The sequence below is a fragment of the Delphinapterus leucas genome, chromosome 5, assembly GCF_059928025.1.
Source record: "Delphinapterus leucas isolate spDelLeu-1000000601 "Yukka" chromosome 5, BTC_Dleu_Yukka2, whole genome shotgun sequence".
NCBI lineage: Eukaryota > Metazoa > Chordata > Mammalia > Artiodactyla > Monodontidae > Delphinapterus > Delphinapterus leucas.
The window spans coordinates 4,492,898-4,518,705 of record NC_143133.1 but is presented as its reverse complement, the minus strand read 5'-3'; the positions used below and the strand labels follow the sequence as shown (position 1 = coordinate 4,518,705).

The 25,808-nt window shown below is 55.7% G+C and overlaps 2 protein-coding genes across 6 annotated transcripts in view; one reads left to right on the top strand and one right to left on the bottom strand.

The window, feature by feature from the left end:
* Positions 1-4,633: 4,633 nt before the first annotated feature.
* On the bottom strand, positions 4,634-24,078 carry LOC111164914 (uncharacterized). 4 transcript variants are annotated; one of them, XR_016393186.1, is made up of 4 exons: positions 22,484-22,881; positions 15,472-16,731; positions 12,769-12,929; positions 4,634-12,501 (listed from the first exon to the last, which is right to left on the bottom strand). XR_016393186.1 is itself a non-coding variant. In XM_089911479.1 (4 exons), the coding sequence occupies exons 1-3, from the start codon at positions 23,858-23,860 to the stop codon at positions 15,502-15,504; spliced, it is 384 nt and encodes a 127-aa protein (XP_089767605.1). In that variant the 5' UTR covers positions 23,861-24,078; the 3' UTR covers positions 4,634-12,929; positions 15,472-15,501. The 4 variants fall into 4 exon arrangements, 1 of the variants encoding a protein (XP_089767605.1); XR_002642203.3 differs by having other exon boundaries at positions 4,634-12,929; positions 15,472-15,559; positions 16,515-16,731; positions 22,484-22,873; XM_089911479.1 differs by lacking the exon at positions 22,484-22,881 and adding an exon at positions 23,813-24,078 and having other exon boundaries at positions 4,634-12,929; positions 15,472-15,620; positions 16,515-16,731.
* Positions 22,645-25,808, top strand: part of TBC1D14 (TBC1 domain family member 14) — a 105,784-nt gene continuing 102,620 nt past the window's right edge. Inside the window, exon 1 of one of the 2 annotated variants that reach the window (XM_030760157.2) lies at positions 22,645-22,669. The gene's annotated coding sequence lies outside the window, so the exon portion shown is untranslated. Of the gene's footprint in view, positions 22,670-22,993; positions 23,124-25,808 lie in introns of those variants that run through there. The other variant, XM_030760155.2, reaches the window with a different exon arrangement.

The window sequence follows — 25,808 nt, the reverse complement described above, 5'->3', positions numbered from 1 at the left end:
GGCTTTGAGGTACGGGGTAGCGTTTGAGGCCAAGCGGGGTGAGAGCGCAGCCCCGGCCTGCTCTTAACGCTGCAGTTGCATTTTCCCCAGGCACCGCTCAGGGTCATTTGCGGTGAGTCTGGCGATACTCGATGAGGACCGTAGTTGCAGATGAGATTTTTCTGGTGACCGATACTGAATCGAAGCCCCCAGAACTTGAGACTGTACACGTTTGGCACGCAGTAAAGGCCATCCCAGCGCCCCAGAGAGACCTTGGCTGCTACAGCGGGCTGCTCCTGTGGCTGTGACGTAGTGTAGCTTAGATCTCATTTTGTGTTTGAGAGAATGTTCTGGGCAAGTTCTGTGTGTGGCGGGTCGGAGGGTAGAGTACTGATTTCTCCCATACCTGTGTGATTGCTTCATGGGACCCGCTTTCCCGTGTCACTTGGGAACCCAGGGGTCAGTCCCTCTCATCCAGTCCCGTCCGTTCGTGACGGTCGCTTCCTTGAGCTTTCACGCTGCCATGCAACAGGCTGAAGTTAGAAGGAGCAACATTTGCAAAACCTAAACGTTTAAAATTGTTTTTCTTTTTTAACCAACTCATTGTTTTTTTAAAAACAAAAAACAATGTGTGACATCAGTTTAGCATGTCTAACATCAGGAAGTCTAATATGGGTGAGACAGCTTCACCACTATTTTGGCGGGCAGTAAACACATAATTTACTAGCTGGGAGCTGAACCGGCTGAGAAATACATCATTTGCTTCGAGCATTGGGTTTTGTTGCCTTTTTCTTAATTGATGACACAGACAACTCCATCCAGGGCTGTGGAGTCATCCCCGGCGCTGTCTGTCCTCACTGTGGGAAACCTGATGGGCCGTTGGGTTTGGTCTCACCACACGTCAGGGTTTGTTTTTATACAGCACATCTTTGACACTTTAAAGTGGGTTTGTGTGTGTGTGCGTGTGTGCGCGTGTAAGGTTTTATGTTGCTGTTATTTATTTACAGACTTTATAAGGTTATATGTATTTTTCTTTCTTCCAGAGCTTCCTAAAAATTGATTAGCATCTGCACTGAAATATAATTTAACAGCAAAGGCAAAAAAGAATTGGAAGTTGTAAATTCCTAAAATCACTACAGTGACGATCATCCTAGAAATCGTTGCTTATGTAGCCGAGACCAAATAAATATATTTCAGACACAACCTTTAGCTCAGTTGATTTCTGGACAGCTGCTTTTTATCACGAAAGGGCTCCAGGTGGTCAAGGTGCAGACTTCCTTACACGCCAGTGGGAAGACATTGCACCTTCCACGGGGGAATGGGAATGGATTATAAGCGGGCAAGGGGATTAACAGATTATGTATTTATTTGTTTTCATAGCTAAGTGGCTGAAGCCCAGAGGCTTTCAGCGACAGAGCTGAAAGTATGGTTTTCAGTTTTGTAAATGGATGATCACAAAGAAAAAGCATTTTTTAAAAAGTTGGCAAAACGCTGAAACGCACTGTGGTATGAAGCGCATTGCATATCCATAGCACTGAAGTATCAGTTTTCCATTCCTGGGCTATTTTTTTCCCCGTGGTTGTATTGTTCTGATTTCACGTACACCAGAGTAACTGGTTTTTTGTTTTCTTGTGGAGTTAACACCAAATAAAAAATTTTAAAAACCGTTGGTTGTCTTTATTTATCATAGCAAAGACTCTTTTATAAAGAACCCCAGCCTCCTCTTAATTATGTGTGCCAAGGTCACATCATTCCAGAAGAAGGTTATTTAGCTCTTCCTATAGGCGTTGCAGAAAGTGCTGGCGTCTGCTTTGCTGGAGAAGAAAATGGGTGGGGCCTGCTGAGAAAAGAGTCCACCCCCCCCCATCCCCACCCCTAGGAACTACTGCCTGAACCTTGCAAAGAACACACCATTTTTGTCTTGTGGTGGTAGACAAAGCTTAATCTTTCTGTTCTGAAGAAAAAAAAAAAAATTCCATGTATGTATATTAACATGATCACTGTACACTGTAAGAAAGAAATCAATGTATTATTAAAGAAGTATAAAGGAATATTCATCTGTACCTCCATCACCCTGAGAGGGTAGCTTCTAACATTTGTGCAAAACACCATTCTAGACAGCTGAATGTATATGGATATATATAGAGAGAGAGAAATTTACATTAAAGGGTTGTACTATACCTGCTCTTCTGTGACTTCAGAAATAGGTTTTTTTTCTCAGACATCTTTTCATGTCAGTAATGATAGATCTGCGTCATTTTTATAGCTGTATGATTCTATTATATGAATTTAACAGGTTCCTTGTGGATCAACTTTTTTTTTTTTGGCTGCGCTGGGTCTTCGTTGCTGCGCAGGGGCTTTTCTCTAGTTGTGGCGAGCGGGGGCTACTCTTCGTTGCGGTGTGCGGGCTTTTTGTTGCGGTGGCTTCTCTTGTGGAGCGTGGGCTCTAGGCATGCGGGCTTCAGTAGTTGAGGCACGTGGGCCCTAGAGCACGTGGGCTTCAGTAATTGCGGCATGTGGGCTCAGTAGTTGTGGCTCACGGGCTCTAGGGCACAGGCTCAGTAGTTGTGGCACACGGGCTTAGTTGCTCCGTGGCATGTGGGATCTTCCCTGACTGGGGATCGAATCCGTGTCCCCCGCACTGGCAGGCGGATTCTTAACCACTGCGCCACCAGGGAAGTCCATGGATCAGCATTTAGAATGTTCCTTTCGTGTTTGTTCAGTATTCTAAATAGCATTTCTGTGGACGTCCTTAAACATGGGTCTCCTTGGACGATGGCTGCGGAAGGGCAGTTCCAGCCCGTGGGATGCCTGCTGCCGGTGCTGTGGTGTCGCCCACGTCACACTGACACAAGGTCCTTTAGACCTGTGCATGAGCTTAGACATCCTTTCTTTCTTTCTTTTTTTTTTTTTGACTTTAAAAAATAGTTTATTTCAAAATAATTACGGATTCACAGGAAATTTCAAAGATAGTACAGAGAGGGCTCATGAACCCTTCACTGTTTACCCCATGTCTACATCTTCTGTAACTATTGTACAATATCAAACTCAGGAAATAACGTGTTGATAAGATATGTATGTATAATTCTGTGTCATTTTATCACATGTATAAATTCATGTACAGCTGCCCACCCTTACCGTGGTTTTACTTTCCAGGGTTTCAGTTACCCACGGTCAACCTCAGAAAGCTTAGACATCCTTTTTTTCAACCGTCCTTAAGCTGAGCACTTGCCTCTCGTCAGCACGGAGGAGAGGTGGGTTTCTACAGGAGGATTCGAATTGTGTTCTACCCATCTTTTTTTTCTGGTTTCTGGGATGTGTAGGCACGTTTTTAAAATGCCTTCTCCATCTTAAGAGTAAAAAAATATTCTCCCGCGTTAGGTAGAGCAAATCTCTGGAGCATGCATCTTGCAGACAAGGACCAAAGCTGAAGGAGTCAGCTTCACTTTTCCCAGCTAGCTGAGCGGCTGCCTCAGCACCGTTGTCTGTGAAATCCTTCCCCAACCCGACTGGAGGTGACATCTGTAAAGGGAACCCCAGGGCTGAGCACCTAAAGCAGTGCCTCGTGCCCAGCAAGCCCCGAGCGTTCTCTCGTGGCTGAGCAGCGGGTGGGCGTCATCCCGGGATGCGTCTGCATCCTCCCTGGCTGAACTGGCCGAACTACGTCTTCCTTGGTCTGGCCGCGGCGCCCAGCTGGGCGGTGTGGTGGCAGCCGGCCGCCCTGCCGGAGGCACTGAGGCAGGGCCGGAGGCTGGCGGGGCGGCCCCGTGTGCGGGCGCGACGGGAGACGTCACAGGAGCATGGCCTCCGCTGCCGCGTCCAGGACCTCTCCCGTCCAACAGCTCCTTGCACGGGTGTGCGCCTCGTGGCCACGCCGACCATTGGCCCCACCTGTCGTCGTGGCTCTTTGAAGACCTGCGAGCGTAACAGCTTCACAAGTGCCCTCACCCGCAGAAGCAGGGTGGGGTGTCGAGCTGGACTGAAACGGGGCTGCCCTGTGCAGAGCGGCTGGAGGTGGGGCCCTGGCCTGTTACTGTCCCCAGGAACCGTGGTGTCACAGCCGAGTGAACAGCGAAGGGAGGGGCGTGAAGGCCCCTGCTTAGATGTCCCTGAGGTGCCGGCCTTGCCCCTTCTGCCACTGCAGACGCCGTCCCGTCGGCCCTGGGCCCGTGGGTGAAGTGACTGTGACTAGGCCTGGGAGGCTGGCGTCGAGGAGCAGGAGGGCCCCGCCCCCGTTTCCCTCGGGAGCAGCTGGTAGACGGCCTCCCAGGCTGGGCTGTTGCCAGCACGGAGACCAGCACCCGAGCCTCAGCTTCGGAGCCCGCCGCTGGCCTTTCGTCGCTGGCGGGTAGTTGACAGCATTTTTCGGGGACAGTTCCCTCAGTGAACTGACAGCAGCTCCTGACACGCGGGCGGGGTCGGCGTCACCAGTACCAGCCGAGCACGTGCCGGGCGTTCTCGCAGACAGTGTTCGGTGTTCATTCTCAGCGCCGTGGGGTAGGTACAACTGGCCCCCTTTACGGGTGAGAAAGCATACACGGGGGGAAGGTAATCACCTGCCTAGGTCTCACGCCTCGTGAACGGTGGAGCCCATCCCAAAGCCTCCATCTGGCCAAAATGCCACTATGAAAAGTGTGCTGGGGGGGGGGGAGGGGAGGTGTTGAGCAGCCGCCTCTGCCCCGCCGTCTCTTTCTAGTCCTCGTGAGTTACGTAATCGTAAGGGCGTCATCTCCAGGAGTCCAGACTGAGACAGGATGCCGGGGGGGTGAGTCCTGGCTCTGCCACCCGCTGGCCGTGCGCTCCTGGGCGAGTGTCCACGCCCCGGTGTCCTCGGCTGTCAGTGGAGATCACGACAGGACCTCTCGTCAGGGTTGGCTGTAAAGATGAAAAGCGCAGCCGCACGGGCTAGAGTGAGCGTCACGACCCCTCCCGGAAGCCGCCGTGCCCAGCCCTGTGGCTCAGGAAGATCACAGCTTCTGCAGGGTGCCCCTCCCCTCCCTCCAGACAGTGGCAGCAAAGCCCTGGGCTCAGGGTCAGGCCCTGCAGAGGCCTGTGGCCCTGGGCGCTCACCGCGGTCACGTGGCCATCAGGTGGCCTGCTCAGTCCTACCCGGTCACCCTCACGAGATCACACTGTCCCTCCTGGCGGGGGCCGGGGCCGCAGCAGAACCAAGGGTGCCCATCGGAGTGGAGCCAGGGTGGCAGGGGGGCCCTGACCCTGCGGCAAAGCGGCAGCTGGGCTCCGGCCAACACTTGTCTCCCTGGGGGACAGGCACGTGGCCGGCTGCAGCTCACACTGGGCTGGCCACTTCATGTCACAGTCCAGGGGACCCAGAGCTGGGGAGGCCTGTGTGGGAGGGACAGAGGAGGCCCCACCCTCTGGCCTGCCATCCCAACAGGCCCTGGCTCCGGCTGCCCTGAACCCCAGCCTCGGTCGCAGAGGGGGACTGGGGAGGGGGCAGAGGAGGGCACGCTGACCTCTGGGCCTCTCAAAGGAAGAGGCCGGCCTACCTGAGCAGGGCCCCTTCCTCCCCGCTTCTTTTTTTTTTTTTTTTTTTTTTTTTTTTTTTGCGGTACGCGGGCCTCTCACTGCCGGGGCCTCTCCGGTTGTGGAGCACAGGCTCCGGACGCGCAGGCTCAGCGGCCATGTCTCAGGGGCCCAGCCGCTCCGCGGCATGTGGGATCCTCCCGGACCGGGGCACGAACCCGTGTCCCCTGCATCGGCAGGCGGACTCTCAACCACTGCGCTACCAAGGAAGCCCCTTCCCCGTTTCTTGTTGCCCACCTGAGGAGGTGCGAAGTGACCTCGGCCAGCCGTGTGACCCTGAGCTGGTCACTCTCTCTGCCAACTGATGAAGGGCAGGTAAAGCTGCCTCCCCTCCCCTCCCCTCGCACGCATGCGCTTCTCTCTGTCCTCGAGCCAGCGCGCGGGTCTGGGACGCGCCCAGGTCTGGGACGGGTGGAGGAGACCAGGCCCGCGCCAGGAGCTCCTGCTCTGACCCGCCGCCGTGGCCAGAGCAGACCTGCCACGTGCCCGTCCCCTCCGTTCCCTCGCTCGGGAAGTCCAGGGGCCCGGCCAGGAGCAACGCTAGCCGGGGTGAGCAGGCCTGGGCTGTCACTCCCAGGTCGGGCCGCCTACCGCTGTGTGGCCTCCATGCTCCCGTGCCCCTGCCCCTGCACCGTCAGACCCTCGGCAGAGGGAAGAGCCCCCGGAGGAGCCTGGGCTGACTGCAGCACCGCGGGCTCGTGGTCCCCTCGAGGACACACGGAGGCCTGGGGGCCGCAGGCCGCGAGCCCCAGGGCGACAGCCGGGAGGCCAGCTTCAGGGCGCTTCCTCCCTTTACCGACGAGGGACCCTGGACCCTGTGCCGAAAACCCCAGGCTCACTGAGGGCCTCGAGCACATCCTGGCCCCTCTGGGCCTGACTCTCAGCTCTTCTCCTCCCAGCCCCGGGGGCACCTCCTGTGGCCCTGCTCAGGGCCCAATTCCTGCTGGTCACAGATGTCAGGTGTGACCACGGCGTCCTCCCACACACCAGAAGCTGCGAGCCAGCGATAGGCAGCAGCCCCCTCAGCGGCTCCCCCTCTGGGCTTGCGTGCGCCCCCGGCATCACTGCAGCCTGCAGCGATTGCTCGCAGACCCCAGGACTACTCAGAGAGGTTGGAGGCACACTCACAGTGGCGGGCCCTGGCTCTTAGCAGCGGTGCTGCACTGCTCTGGTCACCACCCCTCACACTCACCTGGGCCTGTCTCCGTGCCCCAGCCTTGGGAGCCTGAAATTGCGTGGCACTCAGTCCCGCTGGCAGCCCCACCTCCCCCCAGTAAGGCCCTACCGGGGGTGCTGGGTGAGCCTGGCCTCTCTGCCAGCAGGTGTTGGTAGGGTCTCAGGTGGTCTCCTTCTGGGACCCTCACTTCCCCAGGCCCACTTCCCCACCGGGCCTCCCCTTCCTGAGCTTGGGAGGAAGTGGGGAGACCTGAGCCTCTGGGTCATGTCCTCATGCTGAACTCGGGTCCCCCGCTCAGAAACGCTTCTCCCAGGCTTGGTGCCATCGCGCTGGGAGGGTGTTTTGTTACCTGGATGAGGTTGGAGAACAGTGGAGCCTTGGAGTCTACACCTTGACCTTACTGAGCCGTCACGTGGAAGTAGGGACAGCAGTTTGGGGCCTTTTGGGGGCCAGCGTGTCTTCATGTTGGCATTAAGCTACTAATTGGGAAGAAAAGGAGGTCTCTGGGCCTTGGTCGCAAAAAATAGGGTTTGGAAACATTCATTCATTCAACAAACACATGTTAAGAGCCTACTAATGTGCCAGCCCTCAACCTGATGTTGGTATGAATCTTTTTTTTTTAACATCTTTATTGGAGTATAATTGCTTTACAATGGTGTGTTAGTTTCTGCTTTATAACAATGGTATGAATTTTTTTCTAAGTCAGTAAACCTCCCTCAGCCCAAGCTGTCTGGTGATAAAGATACCACAATTTCCTCTTTCGTCTCTCCTCGATAAACTTCGGAGGGTCTCTGCAGCCTGCCTGAGCTCTGGCCATCTGAAGTTTTCAGCAGTTTGAAGGAAAGCAGTGAAGCCCCCCGAGCCCAGGCAGCCCCCTTCCTTAGAAGGCTGGCTCTTCTTATCTTGCCCCCAGATAGCCCCGCCCCACTCAGGGGCCTCGGAAGTCAGCAGGCCAGGGGTGCAGGGTGACGCATGAGGGGCCCAGCTCTGCCCTAAACAGCTGGGTGGCCTTGGCAAGGCCACGTGATATCCCTGGGCAGGGCAGGGGGAGGAAGGTGGTGCAGTCGTCAATTTCACACACGCCAAGGGCATACACGCGGCCCTTCCTGTGGAATGAGTTACCCGTTTCATCTGGAAGAAACATACTGGGGTCCGTTTCCACCCCGTCACTCTGCAGATTGGCCGTGAACAGCGTGGTTTCCTTCCTGGCAGTGACCGCTCTCCAGTGCGCTGCAGATGACAGAAAGCACGGGAGACCAAGGCCCGGCACAGGGAGCTCCGACGGCGTGTGGAGTGGAGCTCTCCGCCACACTTTCTGGGGCCCACCTTTTCCCAGCCCCGGGGAGGTGGCTGCCTGGGGCCACCTGGAAGAAGTCCGGGCCGAGGCTGTCCTACACGGCTCCTCATGAGCTCCGGCCCCCTTTGGCAAGCCGGTCACCCTCTCCAAACCTCAGTTTTCTCATGTGAAAGCTGAAAAGGTGAAACCCACTCCCCAGTGTTAAAAGCAATAAGGTGCCTGCACACATGGGTGCTGGACAGGGGTTAACCCCCTCCTTAGTGCCCACCGAGAGCAGCTGGTCAAGCCGTAGCAGAAGTCTCCTGTTAGTGTATCAGAATCCGAGTTCGGTGTCCCAGTTGGGTTTGGCTGGGGTGGGGACAGTGATGTGGGAAAAGATGGCAAGACAGATGTGGGAGGGGCTTGAGAGGGTTTGGGTCTCATCCTGGAGGTGGCAGGAGGCCTGAAGGGGTGTGAGCCGGGCCACCCTTTGTGTCATGGGTGGGCAGTGGTCTCTGAGGTTGGAGAGGGATGCTCGAAACAGCTGACGCACAGCAGAGAACCCTTTAGAACTTTTGTAGCTTTTAAAAGAAGATCACAGGGCCTTTCCTCCCTTCTCCGCAGCTGCATGAGCTCAGCATCCTCCAGTGAATGGAGCTCTGGGCGGCGGCCCTGCCCTGGCCTGGCCTGCTTCTCCTATTGAGCTGTGGGGTCTTGTGCCCCTTCCCTTCTCTGATCTCAGTCTCCTTGTCTGGAGAAAATTATCGGAAGATTATCGATAAATGGGGAGATTGGGATTGACTTAGACACACTACTATGTATAAAATAGGTAACTAATAAGAACCTACGGTATAGGGCTTCCCTGGGGGCACAGTGGTTACGAATCCGCCTGCCAGTGCAGGGGACACGGGTTCGAGCTCTGGTCTGGGAAGATCCCACACGCCGCGGAGCAGCTAAGCCCGTGTGCCACAACTACTGAGCCTGCGCTCTAGAGCCCGTGAGCCACAACTACTGAGCCCACGTGCCACAACTACTGAAGCCCATGTGCCTAGAGCCCGTGCTCCGCAACAAGAGAAGCCGCTGCAATGAGAAGCCCGTGCACCGCAACCAAGAGTAGCCCCCGCTCGCCACAACTAGAGAAAGCCCACGTGCAGCAACAAAGACCCAACGCAGCCAAAAAAAAGTAATAATTAATTAATTAGTTTTTTCAAAAACCTACTGTGTAGCACAGGGAACTCTAGTTAATACTCTGTAATGATCTATATGGGAAAAGAATCTAAACAAGAGTGGATATATGTATATGTATAACTGATTCACTTTGCTGTACAGCAGAAACTAACACAACACTGTACATTAACTATACTCCAGTAAAAATCAATTGAAAAAAAAAGAGGAAGATTATTGGGCCCGCCTCCAGCATAGCTGTGAGTTTGGTTATTCGATCCTGGATGGGAAAGCCCTTTGTAAACAGTATGTGAGAAAGTACTAAAGTCATAATTGCATTACACTAAAAATAAAAAAAAAGGTCTCACCATCCCGCAACCCGGATGGTTGATCTAGACCACGATTACGAATGGCTGCGGAATTATCAGGTGATGTGCTGACAGCACCGGGACCCCCCAGTCCAAGGCGGTGTTGCTAAGAGTGGGATGAGCTGTCCACTCCTGATGGGACATGTAGGAAGTACACGTGCGTGGATGCTGGGAGTGACCCCTAGACGCAGACCACTCTACTGGTCCCACTCCTACCCCCAGCGCAGTGCCTCCTAAGGGACTCTCTTCAGAGGCTACTGCAAAATGTTCCTTGGGGGCAAAATTGAGGACCGCTGCTTGGGATGAAACTGAGTTTATAGGAAATACTGGGGCTAGAGGAGCTTGTTCAACACCACCACAAACGTACAGTCCTCTAAATCCATAATTCAGAAAATTCTACAAGACAAATAACGCAATGTCATCAAATATATCGCGTAGGAAAAACAAACCAAGGGAGAACTATTTCAGACTAAAAGAGACGTAATGACCCATCTACCAAGTGCAGTGTGTTGCTTTTGGAACCTGATTTAGAACCTTAATTCCCCGACCAGGGATCGAACCCGTGCCCCCTGCAGTGGAAGCGCAGAGCTCTAACCATTGGACTGCCAGGGAATTTCCCAGAACCTGATTTGAACAAACTATAAGAAGACATTTTTAGAGATAATTGGGGAATTATAAAACATTGAGGAATTATTGTTAATTTTATAGGTATCTGACGATATTATGATTATGCCTCAAAAAAAAAAAAAAAACCTTACTACTAAAGATGTGCATGGAACAAGCTGAAGTATTTTCATGGGTTCTGATATATCTGAGATACACTCTAAGTGAATCCAGGAAAAATAAAAATAACAAGAATATGGGGTGGTGACAGGAAGAGCAGAATATAACCAGTGCTGAGATGGGTACCTAGGGGATCACTCTACGGTTCACTGTGTATATGTTTGAAATTTTCCACAATAAAAATGTCTCTCGGGCTTCCCTGGTGGCGCAGTGGTTGAGAGTCCACCTGCCGATGCAGGGGACACGGGTTCGTGCCCTGGCCCGGGAAGATCCCACGTGCCGCGGAGCGGCTGGGCCCGTGAGCCATGGCCGCTGAGCCTGCGCGTCCGGAGCCTGTGCTCCGCAACGGGAGAGGCCACAACAGTGAGAGGCCCGCGTACCGCAAAAAAAAAAAAAAGTCTCTCAAGATTAAAAAACAAATAAGTTAGAAGTGGACACAGTGAGCAGCAGTCAGCAGTAGAGCCTAACTCTGAAGAGTCCGGCTGGCTCCAAAGGAGGCGTGGCAGGCGACGTCTGGGCCTCCGTCCCCGACTGTCTCAGAGGCAGGAGCTCCGCTGGTTCTGCACCGTCTAGGGAGGGAGCCGGCGGGTTCTCAGCCCCCGCACGCAGGGCACGCCCCCTCCCAGAGGCAAATGCACAGCTCGCTCAGCCTCGCTCTGTCTGGCCCGGGGACGGTTCCCCATCAGCACTCTAAAACCGAAGTCCTGCTGCTTGCGAATGGAGTGTAAAATCAGTGTCCAGCCCCTCCCTGGGCTGCCCCACGCCTTGCTGGGCGGCAGACGTGGTGGAGAAGAGGGAGCCTTCCTTCCACCCTTTCAGACCCTGGGCCGCCCCCCCAGCCACCTGGGCGCCAGGGGAGCAGCGCTTGCGGGCTCCACGGGTCTGCGCAGACCTCTTCTTGCCACAGGACTCTCGTTTGCCTCCGCCTGCCTGCATCCCTCGAGGGGTGGCTTAACTTCATAGATGGCTTCCTCCTGGCCTTTCGAAGCTGTACTGTCAAGGCACCCAGACGTTCTTGGCACTGCAGACAGTGCGATCTTTGCAAACTGCAAAGCTGACCTCACCGCTCACATTTACCCCCTCTTCAGCCCCAGCCGTGCTGGTGGACCCTCCCCACGGTTGCTCCCGCCACCACCACAGGACCTTTGCACATGCTGTCCCTATGCTGGGCGCTCTTTCCACCCCTTCCCCAACTAATTCCCACCAGCCTTCAGGTCTCAGCCTCCTGGACCAGGACAACCCCCTTCCCCAAACCCCAGTACATGTTTTGGTGACATGTGTCACAGTTTCCGTATCTCTACTTTGTGTGACTATTTGATCCATGTCTCCCCCGCCTAAAACCACAGGCTTCACGAAGACTGGGACTGTGCCTGCCTCTGCTCCCCACGAGCCCCTCACACTCAGGATGGGCGCTCCCAGAGGATGTGTGAACCGGGGCAGTGGGGAGTAGTGTAACCTCGCTGCAGACCTGTCACTCTGCTCCCTTGCACCACCTTATTTTAGTAAAGATTTTAAAACTCTGATTATGAAGATAAAATAAGGGACCTCCCTGGTGGTCCAGTGGCTAAGACTCCACGCTCCCAATGCAGGGGGCCCGGGTTCAATCCCTGGTCAGAGAGCTAGATCCCACGTGCCACAACTAAGACCCTGCATGCCGCAAGTTAAGAAAAAAATAAAATAAAAAGAAAGAAAGAAAAAATAAGATTGTAGAAATTTTGAAAGTTAACAAATTATAACATGTATGTGGTAAAACCCCACCACAGGCTAATTTCTATAGGCATGTTTCACAGTCAACACCATTCCATAGGTTTGATTTTACACCCAGTGCTTTCCGTGGAAGTTCACAAAACATTGTCTCACACCAGGAAGATGTTCTAAAACCTCTGACAGAGAAGCAGCCCCGCCTCCCTAGACTCTCCAGAGAGACCACTGGGGCTCGAGAACCAGTGTCATTTATGCAAAAGCAATGCTTTGCCAACCATCTCAGACGAACAGGCAGGCTTTGTGGGGAAGCAGGCGCCTTCGAGAAACTTCACTCTTTACTGCAGGGGCCACAGCCCAGAAGGGGTAGGATTAGATGTTCTAAGGCCGTGCCCGGCCATGGTGGGTCCCAGGCAGGAGAGGAGAAGGCTGGGTTCTCATCTTCACTCCTGTAACCCTCTCCTCCCTGGGCCTCAGTTTCTGCATCCGGAGAGCAAGAGGTTGGGCTGTGACGTCGGAGGGCGATAAAGAGAAATGAATAGCCTACAGACACTCTGCTCATCGTCACACAGCAGCCACTGTCTACCAAGCACCTGCCGCCCCGCCGGCTACACCACTCCACATTCACTGCTGCACTCGACTTCACACTGTCCCACGGGGGAGGAAACGCTTTTTAAGCTCTATTTCAGAGATGAGGAAGGTGCAGCTCACAGAGGCGGCTTGCACCGAATAAGCAGCAGAGAAGGACCGCATCGGGGCTGACTGTTACTCACAGAGGGTAGTCCATAGGGAAAGAAGACAAAGGGGACGTCTGAGTGGCTCCCACGCCAGTGGCTCTCTCTGGAAGGGAGGGTGGCAGGCACCGTGTATTTTCTTCTGCGGACCCATCTGCATTCACCAGATTTTCCACGGTGGCTATTACTCTCACATGGAGCTAAAGTAAAAGTTTGAAAAAAATAAAATATCGTTTTACACGTCTCCTCTACAAGCTGAGAAGAGATTGTTTCTGAATCATTTCTTGGTCCTAAGCTTTTACCACATGACCCGGCACGCACGAGATAATTTGGTAAATATTTTAGTAATGATAAAAGATGCTTTTTTTTTTTTTTTAACCTGTAAAAAGTACCTAGGGTAAAAATCACACCACCAGCCAGTTAACGAACAGGAACACAAACTACCTGGGCCCTCGCCCCTTCGAGGGCCACTCAGGGTCTCTGTGAAGATGCTTTATATCTTCTGCAAACGGAAGGCCAGCCTTTCCCTCTAATATCTTTTTTTTTTTTTTTTTTTGCTGCACTGCATGGCACGCAGGATCTTACTTCAACAACCAGGGATCGAACATGCGCCCCCTGCAGCGGAAGCTCAGCGTCTTAACCACTGGACCGCCAGGGAAGTCCCTTCCTCTAATATGGAAAACACATAAAAATGCAAGTGCTAATCCCTGTACATCTAAAATCATCCTTGTGAAATTCTACCTTGTCTCACTCCACACACACGTTGGAGCTCTGTCTGTGCCACACACTCCGTGCCCTCCTGATGTGCCCATTTCACAGATGAGGAGACTGAAGTTCAGGCATGTTAAATATGCCACCCCATTGTCACACTGGGATGGGGTGCCGACCCCAGTGTCCTGGCTTGGGTCTCTTTCCTGACCCCACGTGGTCTCCCTGCATAGGCCTCTGGAGGGGCTCAGGGCGGCTTCTTGGGCCCCTCCTATGTCTCCAATGTAGACATCTGCCGGGAGCCTCGATGGGGCGCTGAGGGAGGCTCTGTGTCCCCCAGAATGTGGGCCCGGCTCAGGGCTCCCTGGCACACCCCCGCTCACCTCCTCTAGGTGGTGCTATGCCTGCCCCTTCCACGCAGAACCCCACCTGCCACTGCAGCCCCGCCTCTCCCCAGGGTGCACCTCCCCACGGGCTCCCAAGAGCCCAGGGAGGTGGCGACAGTCATCCGCATTTTACAGATGAGGAAACCGAGGCTCAGAGAAGGGCAAAGTCAAGACAAGCCAGTGCCAGACAGGTGTCTCCAACCGCCACCATGTGCTGGGGGAGCAGAGGCGGGCAGAGCAGGGCGGCCCGGCCCTGCATGTCAAGGGCAGTGAGAGGGTGCGAGGCAGTGTGGACCCGAGTGTGCGGATCGCTCTTTCTGGAAGCTCGGCTGCGCAGGTTTGGCAAGAGGTAGTGGCAGCTGGGAGCAGGCCTCGGAAGAGGTTTGTCTCCTTCTGGGACAGGAGGCAGCTGAGCCTGGCATGGGCCCAGGGGAGGAGCTGGAGTTGGGGACAGGAAAATGGGGACTGGCCCTGCATGCGAAGAGGCCCCCGGGGAAGGCGCCCGGAGCCTGGTGGACCCTGGGGGAGTGACCAGCTTTTTCTTTCTCGCCCCTGAAGCCCAAACCCAGCTCTGCTCAGCGCCCCTGGGCAGCCCCAGGCCAATCTTTTCTGGACGTCCCACCCAGGGAGTGGTTGTGCTTGTTGGGTGAAGCCTGGATCTCCCTGGAGGGCTGGGCCCACTGGGATTGGGGATGCCTGGAGGGGGGACCCTGATGCCTGGAACAGCCATCCTCAAACCGTCCTGAGCACTTCCTGTGTGCCAGGGTTAGGCTCACAGCCTAACGGGGAGGCAGGTGGACAGACAATTCTAGAGGCCACTGACCAGGACCTGAGGCTATGTCAAGAGGGCCCAGAGAGGGATCTCCAGGAGAAAACCAGAGGCCAGGGTGCTCGGCCTGGTCCCCCTGCGGCTCCAGACAGCACACCTCACGTGTGGCTCTTGGCCGATCTCTTGGCCCATTTTAGAGTTTAGGGGCAGCCCCTCCCCCAAGCCCAGCCCCACCCCCGCAGGGCAGGAGGAGGGCGGGTGTTGACGACTGAGCACGTCCCAGGCCAGGCTGCGTGGGGTTGGGAGACCCCTAATCCGGCGGCTGCCACCCCCTCGGATAATCTGGTTCGCCTGCCACGTGCCCAGCACGGAGGGCCACGGGGATGAGCAAGGGGCTCCCGGGCCTCTCAGGAGGGCGTGGCCAGCTCTGCCAGGTGTGGGAGCTGGGGGTGGCACGTGGCCAAGGGGACCAGGGTTGGCTGGAGAAGGCAGGAGGGGGTCCAGGCAGAAGGAACGGGACAAGCAAAGGCGGGGTCTGTGCAGCCAGGATTGTGACGTGTCTGGAAAACACCAGTCTGGATGGGAAGGGGGCGGCGAGGCTGCAAGGTTAGGCTGGGGCCGGATCTGGGAGGGGGTCCTGGAGAGATCGGGGCTGGTGGCCTGGTGGCTGTAGGGGGGTGGGTGCAAATGAAGAGGCAGCAGTTTGGAGGTGGATCCGCCCCCCCCTGTCTACTTGTCACCCTGGCTGCTACGCTGCTCCTCTCGGGCCCACACACCCTCACCTTCACCTCTGCAGGCCTGTCCTTGGGAAGTCCCCCCGCCCAGATTCAAACAAGAACAAAAGCCTCGCAGCCAACTGTCTCCCAGCCATGAGCTCACCCTCCGTAGGAGGGAGTGGGCAGCCAGTGCTCAGAGAATCAGCGCGACCCGGCAGAAGCTGAAGGCTTTTCCTGGAGACTTCTGAGACCTTGAAGGGCAGAGGTGGACCTCGTTCAGGCGCGCACCGGGTATCAGCTGGGCATCAGAGCCTGGTGCAGAGAGGGTGCCTACAGTATCTGGGGGTTGGGGGTGGAGTGGCAGCGGGAGGGAAGGTCTCCTGATGGGTGACACTTGGTGGAGGGGGAGGAAGGTCAGCCAGCCTGAGGCTTGTGTGAGGCCCCTCAGGGCAGAGACCCAGGGGTGGGCAGGCTGAGGCCTGCTCCCTCCCCAAAGAGGAGGGGTGGCCGCTCTGGAGGGGGAATGGCAAGGAGCCGCCAGGGGCCTTTTTGTGAGAGCTAAGAACATCCTCCACTCCAGGTGGAGGACGGAGGAAGGACAGCGGCTGGACTCGGTGCTGGGACATTTAGGAAGCCAACTTCTGTAGCCAGGAGGGAGCTGGGCCCAACTCGTGTGTGTGTGTGTGTGTGTGTGTGTGTGTGTGTGTGTGTGTGTGTGTGTGTCTCAGGAGCTGTTGGTTGGTGGGTGGATGAGTTAGGAGAAAATAGTGGCTGAGGTTTGGCAAGAAGAGGAACATGGAGTGCATCCAACAGGTTCCTCTAAGGTGGGCAATATCTAAGGCTGGCTTAGGATGGAGGAGCAAAGGGAGAGGTTGAAGTCGCTAGGTCAGGGCGGGTAGATGCGTCAGGAAGAAAGACAACACGTATTAAACCCCTCCCCCACCGGAGGTTTGTGGGACACCCCTTCCTCTGAAAGAGGAAACCGAGGTTCAGAGAGGTTAAGTAACTTGCCCAAAGTCACACAGTAAACACCAGAGCTGGGATTCCATGTTCTCTACTATCATCAGCTTCTCAGGGGCTGGAAAATATGGGGTGTCTTGTGGAGGGGCGGTGGGGAAGGAGGGGTGGGGAGAGTGTGGCATGGGCAGGGCCTCACCCCAGGTGTCCCGTCCGTCATCACCAAACAAGCACCACATCGTATGTTACCCGGAGCCAGACGGCCTGGCTGCCAATCCTGCTGGTGTCCTTCGCAGCTATGGGGCCGTGGGCATGTAACGTTCCCCCGCGTGAGCCTCAGTTCTTCTCGGCGACATGGGCGACTGCGAGGACGAAGAGGGTAGACACACACTGCGCAGGGCTCAGGCAGGCTACGCTCTTCCCCCTCCTCCGTGTGGGCCCTGGCTACCCGCTGGGGACCTGGTAACTGCAAAGAGACCAGACAAGGCGGTAAGGCATCTGGGAGGTGGCCCAGGGGCTGCTGGAGCCCTGCACGGCCTCGGGTGGGAGTTGGGTGAGAGTCGGGGATGCTATTCCGAGGGTCAGAGCACCTGGGGTACCATTCTGAGCCACACACCAGAGGGGACTAGGAAGTAGAGGAGAAGGGAATCCCAGGAGGTCCAGGCAGAGGGCAGAGCAGGTGCAAAGGGGAGGACTTGACAGAGTTCGAGGTGCTTCCGGGGAGCCTCACGCGTGGAAGGGGCGGGAGAGTTTCCCGCAGTGGATGATCGGGCGTGAGAAGCATCTGTATCCCCTGCCACCTCTGCCCTCTGCACCCATCTCACGTGGCTCCCACGGGAGACCTGATCCCGCAGCTTCTAAATCGGGTTTCGCTTTCTGAGGGTGGCGGCAGCAGAAGGCAACGGGGCGATGCCTTTAAAAAACAAGGCTATTTGGAAAATTCCACTGTGGTGTGCTGTAACGCAGAGCCCCACCCCCACGTGCTTTCTGTGGTTTCTTAGTACCTAGAGCCTTAAGGCCTCCAGCCCTGGGCTCCTCTTAAGCATCAGTGAGCCGCAAGCCACAGGGGGTCCCCTGCACCACACCTCCCCCCCCACCCCACCTACCATCGCCAGGTTGTGCATTCCATACTTTGCAGGGTCTGTTGGTTTCATTATAACTTACTTCCTCCAAGCAATTACTTGGGATGCTCTGAGAATTAGTGACCTTTGATTTGGGCACCAGACCCCACTGGTTCAAGTGTCCCCAGTAAAATGGGGCAACAATACAGCATCATGGGGCTGCTAGGGCAGCTAGAGACGCTGTTACAGACGGTAGAACACACAGACCGTAGTCACAGGGCTCTGTGGTCAGCACTCCCATCACAGCAAGTGTGTTTGGCTGTGCATTCATTACCTAACCCCCTGGAGCACGCGTGTTCCCACTGACAAAATGGTGACAGGACTTGTCGTGCTTTGATGAGAAGGGACAGGGTGCAGAGCCCTCATCCGATGGCCTCAGGTTACTGTGCCTCTTGAATCTTGTCGGTTACCCATCAGTCAGCATCTTAACACATCTCATTATAAATAGAATAATATTTAAATATTATTATAAATAGAATAATATTATAATAGTAATACTATTATAATATTACTATTATAATATAGTAATAATAATATAATAATATTATTATTACATTATAAATAGAATAATAATATTCCAGGGGAATTCCCTGACGGCCAGTGGCTAGGACTCTGCGCTTCCACTGCAGGGGGCATGGGTTCGACCCCTGGTCAGGGAACTAAGATCCCACAAGCCACGTGGCGTGGCCAAAAAAAAAAAAAATTATAAATAGAGCATTCGTTTGTTGCGGGAAATCTAAAAGTTTCAAAATACATAATCAGAAGGTAATCATGTGTGTTCTGATATCATTTGAGTGTTTCTGTATGTTTCTGTGGATGACATTCCATATTCTATGATTGTTTTATTTAAAATTCAGTATCACTCTTACAACTTATGCATTTCCTCTTTGCTACAATAAACTACTTGAAGATTTTTTAATTTTATTTTTAAAAATTAATTAATTAATTAAATTTTGGCTGCATCGGGTCTTTGTTGCTGCGTGTGGGTTTTCTCTAGTTGCGGTGAGCAGGGGCTACTCTTCCTTGAGGTGCGCGGGCTTCTCATTGTGGTGGCTTCTCTTGTTGTGGAGCACCGGCTCTAGGCGCGTGGGTTTCAGTAATTGTGGCATGTGGGCTCAGTAGTTGTGGCTCGTGGGCTCTAGGGCACGGGCTCAGTAGTTGTGGCGCACGGGCTTAGCTGCTCCGCGGTATGTGGGATCTTCCCGGACCAGGGTTCAAACCCGTGTTCCCTGCATTGGCAGGCGGATTCTTAACCACTGCGCCACCAGGGAAGCCCTAAAGATTTTTTAAACGGCTGCATAGAAGTCCCTCCAGTTAGTTAAGCTCCCCCCATGATTGGACATCCACATCATATCCATTTCACTGTTGTAAGTAGCACTTCAGTGAGCATATTTTTACAACAGTCTTTGCCTGACTTTGGGGGTATTTTTTTTTATAAGGACAGCTCCCTTCAAGTGCACTATTAGATGAAAAGGATTCAGTGTGTTATAATTTTCTCTTTTGCTGGAGCCACGCCTTCTCCCTTTTATAAATGTGCTGTAATACTTCTAGGAGTTCCACCTCCCTGAATTCACTGATTTTCACCTCTGCAGGTAAGAAACAGGTAACTGCCCTTGTTAAAACTGAGTAGAATACGAGTTGATGGTCTGGTTGTGAGGGTCTGATGCTGCTTCTTTGCCGCAAACTGCAGAGGTTCGTGGTGACTACTCTGGTTATGACACTTTTCCGTCTCCGTGTCTCTGGCCATCTTCTCTGGGCCTGACGTTGCTGGAAGGCTTACCTCCAGCTACCTGGGCTACTCTTGACTTTTTTTCCTCATCTTGATCAATTTTCAGAAGCAACAAGGCAAACCCAAGTTCCTAAAAATGAGAACTTCCAGCTCCACAGTGTATTCCTTTATTCCAAGGAATGAAGACAGAAAAGATGGGCTTTCCTAGATTTCTGAAAGCCCTTGGGCCAGCGGAAAGCTCTTTGGAAATAAATGATGGTTGCTCAATCTGCCTCTGCCTGGTGGGGACGGCCCGCTGACACTCACAAGTGAAGTGTGACCACCGCCGCCGGTACTTTCATTCCCATCCTGGGCCCCCGGTGGCCCTGAACAGAAGCTGGGGGCAAGGAGGGTGGGAGGGAGGATAGCGAGTGGGCGGGAGCTTTTGGACAGTGGGGGGCAAGCTGTGAGGGCCAAGCTGAGCGGCCTCACCTCCCCGCACCTGCTTCCCCACCTGTAAAGCAGGAGTCAACGTGCCAGTAGGTGTGGTGATGGGGTCAAACAGCCAGCACAGCACGCGAGTGCAGGTATGACAAAGGTTTATTCACGCATTCCCGGGGCTGGGGAAGAGTCGGGGGCAAAATATGCATTTGGGAGACTAGAACCCCACATCTTCCGAGAAGAGGTGCACAGGGCGTTTGGCGGGGCAGAGGCTGCTGGCCAGGGTCCTGTGCCCACCCCCTTCCCCACCTGACCTTGGGCCCCTCCCCACGTCTGTCTCTGGGCCTCACTTTCCCCACTGAATAATGAGAGGGGTGGGCTTGAGGACTCTAGAGGGTCCCGCCAGCTCCGACACCCTGCTGGTGACCCTTCTGGGGTCTGCCCCTGGTGAGTTCCTATTGTCCTGGTGAGGGGATGTGAGTGCATTTGCGAGGTGCCACGTCTGTCTGCCCCTCGAGACGGGGGCTCCGTGGGCGCAGGAACTGTGGGCTATCAGTCACTCTGCTGTTCCCGGAGCCCAGGGCGCCGGCACACAGTGGGCTCAGGGCTGCCTTCCGTGGGACTCAGTCACCCTGGGAAGGGCTTCCCACTCCTGCTTGGCGAGCTTGGGGAAGGCTCACAGGTCAGGCTTGAAGAAGTCCCTCCGCGGGGTCCCTGGAGAATCTTAGCATCTCTCCTCACCTTGGCGGGTTGACTTTCTCTACATTATATTGCTAGGAAGAGCTCCCTCAAATATGCCAGAAACTGACAAAACCAGACAGCTGGGTTTTTTCTTTTCTTTTTTGGTCGTGCCGTGTGGCTTGTGGGATCTCAGTTCCCTGACCAGGGATTGAACCCCGGGCCTTCAGCAGTGAAAGCGCGGAGTCCTAACCACTGGACCACCAGGGAATTCCCCAGACAGTTGTTTTACATTTAATCCTCACACAGTTTGGGAGGCAGAGATGCTCAGAGCCTTGTTGAGATGGGGAAAGTTGGGGAAGGGAAGGGAGGGAAGGTTTCAGGGCTGATCCAGGCCAGGCCACCACCCACCAGTCCTGTGCCTGGAACTGAGGTGAGGCAGCTGCAGGCCTGGTGCTTCTCTACATCAAGCGGCAGCTTTACAGCCCCCAAAGGAACGACCAGGTGAGAATCAGTCTGGGACCCTGGCGGTTAGGTCTGCACAGGGGAGCCGGGATGGCTTCCCCCAGGCAGGCAGCAGTGAGCCAGCAGAGGGGGACACGGCACCGACCACCCTGATACAGTTCTCATCTCCGTATCAGAGACGGGGGCTGGGAGGTGCTGAGGTTCTGAGAGGTGACGTGAGTGCCCACTGCCACGCAGCTAATCTTGTTCATTGTATTTTTAATTTTGTTAGGCTGAAGTTGCAATGAGGATTCATCTAGAACACTCCTGGGTGCTGATGACAAGGGGTAAGAAATAGGTCAAATCACACTGAGGGTGTTAAGTGACAGATGGGCTCCAGTGGGGAGCTCTGGGCTGCGGCAGGGGGAGGGGCGGGAGCCAGGGAGGCAGCAGGGTGGTGAGAGGGTGAGGAGAAGGCAGACAGAGGGCGCCAAATGCAAACCCACGGACCACAAACTTCCTCGGTTCTGGATGTAGAACAATGGTTCCTGTCATTGTGGGGTTTTAAAACCCTAAGACTGACAATGAGGGCTCCAAGGGATTTGGGGAGTCGCAAAGAACACTGTAAAGGCAGATTTATTAACCTGATGTATTAAATTGCTAATTAAGTCAGGCCTGAAGCAAGTCTGTACTTTCCTGTTTCCTTAAAATAGGCTCAGGGGGGCACACTGGGGGGGCGGGGCTTGAAAGAGACCTGCTATTAGTTTTCCTTAAGACATCCAGAAATGTAAGCATTTATAAAGCCTCCATTATGCTCTAAGCATAACAGAAGCACTGTGAAGGGTGTTAAGTGTATTCTATTAACACATTTCCTTTGTAAAGTTCTCACCCCTCCTGCTATCATAAAAGGCGCTAAGAGTTATTAGAGCCATGACCCAGGCAGGAGAAACAAGTCAGGGGCTCTTCGGCCCAACGCTAATGACCACAGCCCAAATTAATCTTCCAGTGCATGCTTCCAGACGCTGTGATGGAGAGATCACCCTTCCTGTCCCCGACGGCCCTGCTAGATGTAGCTGGCTGTCTCTCTGAGGTTTCCTCTGTGGTAGTTCTGGCCGTGACAGCCCTCAGGGGTCCTGGTTGGCAGGAGCCAATCCTAGCTTGGAACCCAGGCCTTCCAGCTCCCAACCACTGGAGTCTTTCCTCTTGCCTTGATGTCCTCAGAACATAATCTTTCAGGCTCAGGGAACATACCAATAAACAAGATAAGCCCGGTTTGGCTCAGGGAGGGGGATGAGGTAGGGGTCAACAACGAGCGAACAAGACCTTTCTTATTCAGGGCCTTCCACGATCCTGGAAGGCGGTCTGGGGCGGGGCATCTGGTTTCTGACCCCTCTCAGCTACTGACCAGCCCTGAACCTTGGGTAAGTGACTTCATCTCCCACTCTGTACGACGGTTTTGATCACAGACCTTGTCTCTGGAGTTTCTGCAATATTGACGGGAAGTAATGCACATGAACGCTAGGCCAGCGGCTCCTAAACTTGTCTGCACATTACACAGCTTCCAAAACTGTACCTTACCTCCAGAGACTGATTCAGTTGGCCTGGGGCGTGGCCTGGGCTTTGAAATTTTCAAAGATCCCCAGGAGATGCTGAAGTGCAGACAAGTTTGGGGAGGCACGGCGCTATGCATTGCGTAACAGCTCGATAAAAGACAACTAACAGAAAAGCCCGTTTTACAGATTAAGAGACTAAGGCCCGGCAGGGAAAACCTCAAAGCGACCTTCCCGAGGCTGTACGTCCCGGGCCCGAGCTCGGATCTTGCCCACCTGGTCTCTCGCAGGCGGCCAGGTGGGGTCCGGGCTCTTCCTCCCCTGCGCACCTGCTCGGGGGCAGGGGCGCCCATCGATGCGCTCCGCTGCTCGGCTCCCCACGCCTGGTCGCTGCCCGCTCGTGCCCCTTCCCCCTCCCGGGCGCTTCCCACTTCCAAGATGGCCGCGGGTGGAGCCGACCAGGTAAGGAAGCCCCTGATGGGTGTTCACGGGGGGTCTGCGGGCATGAAAATCCCCTCAGGCCTCCCCACAGGCTCCTCTTGCCCTTCGGGAGAGAAAAGGTCCGGCAACGCCGCTCTGAAGCCCGTGGCGGGCGGGCGAGCGGGCCGGAGGAGGGGCAGCTGGACGAGCGTCGAGCTTGAGGAGCGGCGGCAGCCCGGCTGGGTGCGGCAGCCCGGGCGGAAGAGCAGCCTGCGCAGGCAGGGGGCGGGGCGAGGGCGCGCGGGGCGGGGCGAGGGCGCGCGGGGCGGGGCGAGGGCGCGCGCCGCTGTTGGCTGCGGGTAGCTCGCGGGCACCTGCCGGCCCGGCCCGTCGCCTGCAGCGCCGGGTGTCCTCGCCTTGCAAGTTGCGGGTCCCGCAGGGCCTGGGCTGCGGGCCCGCTGGCCCCGGGGATGGCGTCGGAGCCGCGCTAACTCCGGTACTGAGGGCCTCCGGCGAGGGCCGGGCCGCGAGGGAGGGAGGGCGCCGGGGCGCGCGGGGCCGCTGCCACCTGCTGCAGCGTCGGCCGGAGCGTGGAGGCGGCCTGAGGCGGGGCGGAGCTGGCCGCGCGGGTTCGGGTCCTGCCTGCGCGCCCCCTCGACGCGCGGCCGCCGCTTCCTCCCGCGCAGGGGGAGCGCGTGGGGCACGGGGAGCATCGCGGGGCCCGGGGGCGCTCGGCTCGCCCGCTCCTTGGTGAGACGCGCGCCCCGACCCGCTCCTTTCCCGGAACTTGACGAAAAGTTTTCTCCCTCAGACGCGCGGGGCTCCCGGGCCGGGAGAGGAGCCGGCTCGGCGCTCCCCGACCCATAAGAGCCCCCACGGCGTCGGGGCCACAGAACACCGGGATCCCGCCACTTCGGAGCCCCCCAGCCGCCGGGACCCCCTCCACCTCAGGGCCCCCGATCCCTGCGACCCCCGGCACTTTGCAGTCCCCGACTCGCCAGAGCCCCTCTCCCCACACCTCGGAGCCTCCGACCGCCCGGAACCCCCTCCACCTCTGGGTCCACCTGGCAGCTCCCGACCCCCTTGCTTCTCAGATCCCTGTTCTGGGGCCGCAGACGCCCCCTTCTCTTGGGACCGCCTACTCCCCAGGCCGGGGACTCCCTTTTGCTTCAGGGGCCCCCTTACCTGGACTACAGCCCCCTCAGCCTCGTGGACCCGCGCCTCGGGATGCATCCCAGCGGGAGGCTGAGGGGCAGGAATTGTATGGGGAGAGAGAGCTGCCTCGAGGAAGGAGGGGGGGCGGCGGCTCAGAGCTGGGGGGCTGCGGCCGCCGGGAAGGCTCCTCCTCACGAGGCCGCAGCGCCGGCCGGCGGACCCCAGACCCCGCGCCTGCGCAGCGGGCCACAGGCAGCCGCGTGCGTTTCAAAGTTGCACAGGCGCCATCTGCTCCAACTTGGATGTGGAAGTGGAAGCTTGGCTTTGGGAAGTTCTGTGGGCAGGAGGCTCCTGGGCACGGACTCACGCCCTTCGTTTACGGGAGAGGGCGGTGTCTTAGGGCCCGTGTCTGCAGGCTGTTGGCACCTCGCCATTGTCTTGGCTACCTTTGTAGAGGATGGGTGGCTGCTGGGCACTGTTAGGAGCTGTGCATGGACCAGACCAGACCTTACAGCAGTCCCTTCCTCTTGCCCGGTTTATCTGGCCAGTACCAACCTGTGTGTCAGGTTTGGATAGGGCTTCTTCCCAACTGCTTAGCCCGTGTCCCACCTGGGTTGCTCTGCCCTCCCACCCCCCAACCAAGGCTGTCTTACTACCGTCTTGGTGGTGGTATGTTTGACGCCTTGAGACTGTGGGCTCCACCTGATTAACAGCCCTTGTGAGAAGCTGGCATGTTCTTGGGGCTCAGGGTTATTGAGTGAATGCACCCTTTGGGCCGCTTCGAGGGTGGTCAGGTAACTGGTTCAGGGTCACCCAGCTGGAGAAGGGCAGGGATGACATTCACACTGAGGCAGGTCACGGGGCCAGGCTCCGCTCATCTCAGTGTCCTTCACGGCCCCAGCAGGTCCTGGCAGGTCCCTGCTTAGCACTTTGCGTGGCGCCGAGGTGGGCTTGCTCCATGCTCGCGAGACTGAGTGTTTACAGTCTGCCCCCAGCCCACCCTCTCATGCTCCGAATCAGGGCTGCCTCACCTGGCCTCCGCGGGTCCCTGCAGTTCCCCTCAGGCACCTCTCTCTACTTCTCCACCCCTGCACCCCTCCGCCCTTCCACTTCTCCATCTCTCCCTCCCACTGCCCTACTTCCCTCTGTCCAGCGGGTGAATTCCTGCCCGTCATACCTCCACTTCCCCTTGCTTGTGCTCTGCTGAAGGCCTCTCAACAGAGAGGACACAGCTTATCAGAGCAACATGCTTAAGAATCTGTCTTCCCTGTTGGTCAGAGCTTCTGACTGTCACGTCCTCACCCTCAGCACAGAGGATGCCTGCCCAGCATGGCGTGGGTGCTCGCGGAGCTTTGAGACCTTGGAGAAGATTTGTCATCACACCAGACATTTATACCTAATATGTAAGAGAGGATTTTAGGAAAATGGGTACGTGTTGTCAATGTTTGCTGTAGGGAGGGTATACAGTTTCTAGGGTCTGGGTTTAGAATTCTAGATTGTCAAGTTGCAAGGACCTCGGGTAGCTTGGCTGGGCTAGTCACCTCATTTGACAGATGGGGAAGCTGAGGCCCAGCGCTCGGTCAGTGCCGCAGCGGAGGTGCGAGGAGAGATGCTGGTGACAGGGCGAAGCCGTACAGTGAGGCTGTGCAGACTGGCTGTGTCTGGGCTTGCTTATGCAAATGAGTTGCTAAAATAGGGGGCCTGAGCTGGCTGGCCGTGTCGGGTGCCCGGGGAAGAGTGATGCCAGCTAGCATCTTCCAAGGCACGATTCTAAAGGCTTTATGTAGATTTCTTCCCCGATCTTGTCAACTGCCTAATGAAATAGGGTCTATTATTGTCCCCCTCTTACTACGTGGAAATTGAGGCACAGAGAAGTTAAACTAGTCCAAGGTCCAACAACTGCTAGGCGGAGGAGCCAGGATTTGAACTTACGTTGTCTACCTCCAGAACCTGCATTATTTTTTCCCCATGTGTATTTTAGTTTTAAAACTTTTCTATTGAAGTCTAACATACATACAGAGAAGTC

Bases quoted from the DNA above. Each gene is read 5' to 3' on its own strand.
- LOC111164914 (XM_089911479.1), bottom strand. From the start codon at position 23,860: ATGCATCCCGAGGCGCGGGTCCACGAGGCTGAGGGGGCTGTAGTCCAG. The intron at 16,732-23,812 runs GTAAGGGGGCCC...GTCTCTTTGCAG, and splicing joins CTGAGGGGGCTGTAGTCCAG to TTACCAGGTCCCCAGCGGGT. The intron at 15,621-16,514 runs GTAACATACGAT...TCTCTGCACCAG, and splicing joins GCCAGGCCGTCTGGCTCCGG to GCTCTGATGCCCAGCTGATA.